General features: G+C 45.6%; 1 protein-coding gene across 1 annotated transcript in view; it reads left to right on the top strand.

Annotated features, from left to right (window-relative positions):
• The window catches only part of LOC144483439 (NACHT, LRR and PYD domains-containing protein 3-like), a 32,649-nt gene extending 26,589 nt beyond the window's left edge, over positions 1–6,060 (top strand). The window contains exon 5 of the mRNA XM_078202125.1: positions 6,050–6,060. Within this exon, the coding sequence (XP_078058251.1) occupies positions 6,050–6,060 (11 nt within the window). The remainder of the gene's footprint in view (positions 1–6,049) is intronic.
• Positions 6,061–8,269: the final 2,209 nt, after the last annotated feature.

The following is an 8,269-nucleotide window of genomic DNA, read 5'->3' on the forward strand; positions in this document are numbered from 1 at the left end:
TCCAACAAGCTGAGGTAGCTGGGAATTAAACCCGTATCAACTGCTTGGAAAGCAACTATGCTCATTATTATATCACTGTCATTGCATTTAGTGACTCCTGTGGTGTAGGTGCACCCACAGAGCTGTGAGAAAGAGAGTTCCAGAATGTTGGCCCAGTCACTGTGAAGGAACGGTGCTATATTTCCAAGTCAGGATGGTGTGTATCTTGGAAGGAAACTTCCAGGTGGTGATGTTTCCATTCATCTGCTGCCCTTGTCCTTAGGGATAGAAATCACAAGATTGGAAGGTGCTGTGTAACGAGCCATTGGGAGTTGTTGCACTGCATCTTGTAGATGGTACACACTGCTCGCTCTGTACCTCTGTGGTGGATGGAATGAATGTTGAACGTGGAGCACCAGTCAACAAGCAGAGTTATCCTGGATGGTGGCGAGCTTCCTGAATCTTGAGCTGCACTCATGCAGACAAGTGGATGGTATTTAATTAAATTCCTGACGTGTCTTGTCGATGGTGGAAATGTATTTGGAAGTCAGGAGGTGAGTTACTTTGTGCAGAGTTCCTGGCCTTTAACCTTCTCTAAAATCCACAGTAATGATATGTCTAGCCTGTTTCTGGTCAATGGTAGCATCGAAGGTGCTGATACTCAGGATTCAGGTGATGATAATCCCATTGAATGTAAAGGGAGAGGTGATTGTATTCATTCTTGGTGGAGATGGTCATCGCCTGGCACTTGTCAGCCTTCCTTGAATATTGTTCAAGCCTTGCTAAATATGGACAGGTCCTGCATCACTGTCTTGCGGAGTCGAGAATGGTGCTGAACGTTGTGCAGACATCAGCAAACATCTCCACTTCTGACTTTATGATGGAGGAAATGTAATTGATGAAGTAGCTGAAGATGGTTGGGATGAGGGCACTCTCCCGAGAACTTCCTGCTGTCATTTCCTGGAGTTGAGATGACCCTCTCTTCACACACTCCCAACAAACTGAGATATCTGGGAATTAAACCCCTATCAACAGCTTGGAAAGCAACTATGCTCACAATTATATCACTGGAATTGCATTTAGGGACTCCTGTGGTGTAGGTGCACCCACAGTGCTGTGAGAAAGAGAGTTCCAGGATTTTGACCCGGTCACTGTGAAGGAACGATGATATATTTCCAAGTCAGGATGGTGTGTATCTTGGAAGGGAACTTCCAGGTGATGATGTTTCCATTCATCTGCTGCCCTTGTCCTTCCAGGGATAGAAATCACAGACTGGGCAGTGCTGTGTAACGAGCCATGGTGAGTTGTTGCACTGCATCATGCAGATGGTCCAACAACCATAACTAACTTCCTTTGTGCTGGTGTTGCTCCAACCGGCAGATAGTTTTTTTTCTCTCATTTCCATTGACTTCAGTTTTTCTCTGGCTCCTTTTTGCTACATGTGGTCACATTCTGCCATGATGTCAAGGGCAGACACTCTCCCCTCACATCCTGAGTTCAGCTCTGCTGTCCGTGTTTGCATCAAGGCTGTAATGAGATAGGGGACTGAGTGACCCTGAGTAAGCACAAGCTCAGAGTCAGCGAGCAGGTCATTGCTAATTAAATGCTGCTTGATAGTCTCGATGACGCCTTCCTCTGTTGGTGATTGAGAGGAGACTGATGGGGTGGTAAATGGACAGATTGGATTTGTTCTTTCCTTTTTGTTTACGGTCATATCTGGGCAATTTCCCACTATTTTAGGTAAACATCAGTGTCTTAGCTCTACTGGAACAGCTTGGCGAGGAACAGAGCAGCTTCTGGAGCAGTAATCTTCAGTACAGTTACTGGAATATTGTCAAGATCTGTGGTCTTTGCAGTATCCATTACCTTTAGCTATTTCTTGACATCATGTGGAGTGAATCGAATTCTCTGATAAATATCCGTGATGCTGGGGACCTCTGAACGCTTTAGCCACTGAAGTTGGTTACTAATATTTGAGCCATATCTTTTGCACTGATGTATTAGTCGTCTCCGTCATGAGGATGGGATATTTGTGGAGCCTCCTCCTTCTGTTGTTTCATCATCCACTACCATTCACAGCTAAATGTGGCAGGACTGCAGAGCTTACATCTGAGCCGAGGAAACCAGAATTTCCTGAATGAGGAAACGTGCTGCTGGAAAATCTCCAGTCAAACTGTCAGTGATATGAAACCGGGTTTGCGGATAACCCTTTCCCTGGGCGGCACAGTAGCACAGTGGTTAGCACTGCTGCTTCACAGCTCCAGGGTCCCGGGTTCGATTCCTGGCTCGGGTCACTGTCTGTGCGGAGTTTGCACATTCTCCTCGTGTCTGTGTGGGTTTCCTCCGGGTGCTCCGGTTTCCTCCCACGGTCCAAAGATGTGCGGGTTAGGTTGATTGGCCAGTTTAAAAATTGCCCCTTAGAGTCCTGAGATGCGTAGATTAGAGGGATTAGCAGGTAAATATGTGGGGGTAGGGCCTGGGTGGGATTGTGGTCGGTGCAGACTCGATGGGCCGAATGGCCTCCTTCTGCACTGTAGGGTTTCTATAATTCTATGATTCAATGTGAGGATCGACTGGAAGTAAGAACTCATGGTAATTCCCGGAGATAGAACACGAGCCAGACCTGCAGAAAATGGAGAGCCTGTTTACTGTGGAATGTAGCGGGAGACACCCCTCCCCTATAAACTAATCAAACAGAAATATTTCAACTTTCTAATGGGAGAATATTCTTTCCTTGTTGTATAAAATTTAGGGGATGGACCTTAAAGCAACAGTTAGCACAGTTTCACACTTTAACTCGCCCTGAGATAGTATACAGATGTTATAATGTCAGCACAGGGAATCCCGAGCGATCCACTCTCACAGCTTTATCATTTAACCCTCAGTAAAATGTACAATTCTCAGAAAATCCTGGATTTATGTAACAGCAGAAATGATTTGAATTTTTGGAATCTTCGCAGGGTCAGTGAGATTCAGGAGGGTAATTCTGATGATCAGGAAATGAGACCAGAATGTGGGACATGTTTAAACGTTACTTGCTTGTTCACAGGATGTGGGCATCACCTCCTCTTGGGGCCATTAGCAGTGGGAAATAAATGCTGGTCTCGCCAGCGACACCCATATCCCATGGACAATTAAACAAAATATACATTTTGAGAGGTGTAAAAGAGTTAATTGTTCATCATTTTTCAATGCTGATTATTGCCTTTTCCATTCAACAGAAAGGGTTTGATATTTGATTTAATATTGTCACATTTATTAGTGCCAAAGCATACAGTACATAGGGAAGGAAAGGAGAGTCCAGAATGCAGTGCTACAGTCACAGGTGGGGTGTAGAGAAAGATCAACTTGGATTAGATATAATATCGTAACTTGATTCAGGTCACCACTCGTGCTAAGTTTCTGACACAAAAATAGATCCAGCTATTTTTCCTGCTGAACATTAATCTGAATTTAATGTGTTTCTCACTTTCTCCATTTAGTCTGCGTCTCAATAAAGTGGGAGATTCAGGAGTGAAACTACTGTCTGCGGCTCTGAGGAATCCAGAATGTAAAATACAGAAACTGGAGTAAGTATCAGACTGTGTGAGATTGTGTTAATAATCAGTGGATGGTCTGACACTGTAAATTATTATCAGTGTCAGTAATCGTGTCATTAATAACCATTCCACATCATTCCTGTCAGTATTCGTGTTAAACACCACGGACCACGAATGACCTGTCCTCTCGAGAGTGTGAGTGAACTCAGCTATTCCTGCCTCCATCAGCTGCTCGGGTTTGTGTGTGCTGTCCTGTGCTGCCAGATTGTAACCCCTTTGCTAATCGTGAGAGACATTATCTGCTCTGGCGGACGTTATAGAGTATAATGTGACAATCCATCCTCTGAACCCTCCCCATCTTCAGAGCTACACGCCTGTCTCCCGCTCAGCGCAGCTGTTGATTTGTGAGAGAGTGAAGAATGTTAGAGGGTAATGCACATTCCAACATGTCCTGCAGACCGTTCCTAACCCAGAGCTCCATGTGACCAATAGAAGAGACACAAGCTCCAAGTTATGGACTCCGCAGCAGAGCCTCTCCTGTGCCCATCCATTCACTCACTCACTCTCTCTGGATCCACATCCCATCTCACCATCAGCGATTGCCCACCCAGCCTCCAGGTCTCCCAGCTCCAGCACTGCATCTTCCATTGGCATAAGGATGACACAATCCAGACACTGTCACTCTTGGCTCCTTCTCTGACGCTCTGTGCCCTCTTCTACAAGAACATAAATTTCCCTTGTTACTCACCCATCAAAGACACACACAAACCTGACGCTAATTTAGACTGCCCATCATGGGACCACCAGGATGGTCACTCAGTGTCGGCAGTGCAGCAGCCATCTCTGACTGACTCTTTACTCAGAGAGCGGTTGGGGTGTGGAATGGACTGCCTGCTGTCATAGTGAAGTCGGACACTTTAGGAACTTTCAAGCGGTTATTGGATAGGCAGATGGAGCACACTAGAATGATAGGGAGTGGGATAGCTTGATCTTGGTTTTGGAGAAAGCTCAGCACAACATCGTGGGCCGAAGGGTCTGTACTGTGCTGTACTGTTCTATGTCCTATGTTCCATGTAACCCTTCACAGAGAGGCTGACATGTTCCTGAAGATTGATGCTGCTGTCTGGACATTGCCAGTGTCTGGGTGGAGATGGTCTTTCCACAATTTCTCTTTCATCCTTATTCACATATCAGCCTGTAGGCTTAACGCTCACCTTGTCAGAACATATCAGATTATTCATCTTTTGCCTCATTGCAGCCACTGCTCTGACCCTTGGCAGTTTCTATCCAGACTTGCTTGGGTTGATGTGACAGGTCTCCTTCTCCAGTCCTGAGGGAACAGAACCTTCCTCCAAACCGAAATAGCCTTGAGAATTTCCGGGGAAGTGTCAGCGAATTGGGTTTAATCTGCCTTCTGCCATTTCAGCCCTTTGTTCATTAACCAGGGCTCCCTCACTGCTCCCTTCAGAGCCTTTAAAAGTGCTGCTGGCTGCCTTTAAATCTGGTGCCTGAATGGGGCCTTCCCCTGCAGCCAGTGGTTAAGCTCTGGAATGCACAGGGTTTTGGGGGGAAGGTGGGGGGATGACACTTAGTGAGTTGCTCATTCGGAGAGTCAGTGCAGACACAATGGGCCGAATGGCCTCCGCCTGCTCTGTAACAATTCAGTGATTCTGCCTGTGCACGGATTCCCGAACCTGTCAGATATTTATGTGCCGGTCCTGGCAATAGTGTGGAGTTGGTTAGTTCAGTTGGTTCATGTCTCAAGTGTGATGTAGAATGACGCTAATGTTGAGGGTTTGGTCTTCGTACCGGCTGTGGGGTTCATGGAGTCCCACCTCCTCCCATTGCCCCACGTTTACTAAGTTGTGTCACTGAAGCTACATGTAACAAATTGTCTCTCACTATTGGAGAGAAATATTAATATTTTATTGAGGACTATGGCGACTAACACTGTCCACACTGCAACATCACCAACTTCCAGCTCAAATATCTGTACATTTACAACCATTATCTCCACAGAATTGTTACTGAGCACAATGAGGCCATTTGGCCCATCGTGTCTGCACCAGCTCACCAAATTAGCATTAGGAATTTGAGTCATTCTCCAGCGTTTTTCTCGTATCCTCGTTCATTGTTTATATTCAAATAATCATCTAATTCCTTTTTGACTGCTTCGATGCAGCCGACCTCCACCACACTTCCCGGCTGTGAATTCCAGACCCGAACCACTGGCAGTGTGAGAAAGGTTTCTGTCGCATCATCTTCAACCCCACCACACACTCCATTCCTGAGCCACTGACCATCCCATGTCCCTCCCTGTGACTCAGGGTAAGGACATGGGAACCCTGTGCTCTTCCCTTTCACCATCATCCTTTTTGTCGTTTAATCACTCCGGCACTTCCATTTTGTTCTTTCCTTGTCACCCGCCCATCCCCAGCTTCCTGTCACTTAAAACTATTTAATTCACCGCTACTTCCAATTTCTAAGTTTCGCTATTTGAACTGAAACTAAATCTGTTTCTGTCTTCACAGATATTGCCTGACCTGATGAGAGTCTCCAATATATTCATTCATATTTCAGATTTACAGCATCAATAGAATTCTGCCTTCTGTATGAACTGAAGTTGTGTTTCTTGAATGTCCCGCGCTGTACATTATTATTGTTAATGATCTTATTCTTAAAAACACTGTGGATTTACTCTGAATCCTGTTATTTTTCTCTCTCTGATCTCCAGTCTCGATGCAAACGCTCTGACCGATTCTTGTGCCGAGGACCTGGCCTCTGCTCTCAGTACAAACCGCTCACTGATAGATCTGAATCCGGGTGGCAATAAACTGGGAGATTCAGGAGTGAAACTGCTGTCTGTGGCTCTGAGGAATCCGGAATGTAAAATACAGAAACTGCAGTAAGTAGCAGACTGTGTGAGATTGTGTTTATAATAACTGAATATTCAACAATATAATTTCACCACTGGTATTTGTATAAAAAACACTGCCCATTACTATTGGCGTCAGTTATGAATAAGGAAAACTGCTTTTCCTCTGACTCCTGTTGCTTCTCTCTCTGATCCCTGAGCAATGGGATGTCAGTCCCACAAATCCTTGTGTTGAGGGAGTGGGGGAATAATGTTATGATTCACCCTCTGAGGTTCTCTCCTCCTCCTCAGATGTGCACAGCTCTCCACAGACACAACATCCATTGATTAGTGAAACGGGGGAGAGTGAGTGGATGACAGTAAATGGAGGACAGGACATGGTGGTGGAGTCTCACTGTTAGTAACAGATGTCAGTACAGCAGCGAGAGGTGAACTTAGTTCCAATGATCAAGATGCAGAATCAGTTTGGGTAGAGATAAGAATTAACAAAGTTAAAAGATCACTTGTGGGAATCTTTTATAGGCCCCGAACAATATTCAGAATCTTCGACACAGGAATATTAATGGGGTCTTGTAAAAACATTCTGCAATAATCACGGGTGATTTTAACATTCATGTACAAAGAAGAACAAAGAGCCATGCAGCACAGTAACAGGCCCTTCGAACCACCAAGCCTGCAGCGACTCCTCATTCTTATTCAGACCCAGTACTTATTGCTCAGACGCAGCTTCTATTCCTCTGTTCATCTTCCGTTCATGTTTCTATCAAGATTAACCTTGAACATTGGGAACGTGCCTGCTTCCGTCAACTTCACTGGCTGCGCATTCGAGGCACCCACCACTCTCTATGTGAAAACGTTCCTCGCACGTCTCCTCTAAACTTTCCCCCTCTTGCCTTCAAACTGTCCCGTCTTGTAGTTGACATTTCCACCCTGGGGAAAAGACTCCAACTATCGACCATATATCTGCCTCTATCAGGTCGCCCCTCAGCCTCCGTCTTTCCAATGAAAACAATCCGAGTTTATTCAACTTCTCTTCATACCTTAACCAGACCAGGCAACATCCTTGTAAACCTTCTTTACACCTTCTCCAAAGTAGCCACATCCTTCTGGTTGTCTGTCGATCAGCACTGCACGCAATATTCCATATTGGGCCTAACTAAAGTTTAATACAGCTGTAACATAACTTGCCAACTTTTATACTCGATCCCCTGGCCAATGAAGCACGCATGCTGCATGCCTTGTTGACCAAGTTATCCACCTGTGTTACCACTTTCAGGGATCAGTGGACAAGTACGCACAGATCCATCTGTATGTCAATGCTCCTGTTATTGTTTTCAGACAGGGAAGGCTGGGGGACGACCATGTGGAGTTGTATCAAATTATAGAAATAACCCTTTCCCCTTTGTTTTAGGAGACAATAACCAGGGGCATAGGTTTAAGGCATTGGGGAGGAGTTTCAGAGGAGAATTGAAGATGGCACAGTGGTTAGCATTGCTGCCTCACAACGTCAGGGACCTTTGTTTAATTCTGGCCTCGGGAGACTGCCTGTGTGGAGCTTGCATGTTCCCCCCATGTGTGCGTGTTTCCGTCAGGTACTCTGGTTTCCTCCCACAGTCCAAAGATGTGTAGGTTAGGTGGATCGACCATGCTAAATTATCATTTCGTGTCCAAAGATATGTAGTTTCAGTGGATTTGCCATGATAAATGTCCAGTGATGAGCAGTTGTGTGGGCCTGGCTTTTTCGGACAGTCAGTGCAGAGTCGTTGAGGCGATTGGGCACCTTCTGCACAGTGGGGATTCTATGGTTCTGTGGAAAGGTTTTTTCACCCAGAGGGTGGTGGGAATCTGGATCTCACTGTCTGAAAGGGCGGTGGAG

This window comes from Mustelus asterias, unplaced genomic scaffold (genome assembly GCF_964213995.1).
Source record: "Mustelus asterias unplaced genomic scaffold, sMusAst1.hap1.1 HAP1_SCAFFOLD_69, whole genome shotgun sequence".
NCBI lineage: Eukaryota > Metazoa > Chordata > Chondrichthyes > Carcharhiniformes > Triakidae > Mustelus > Mustelus asterias.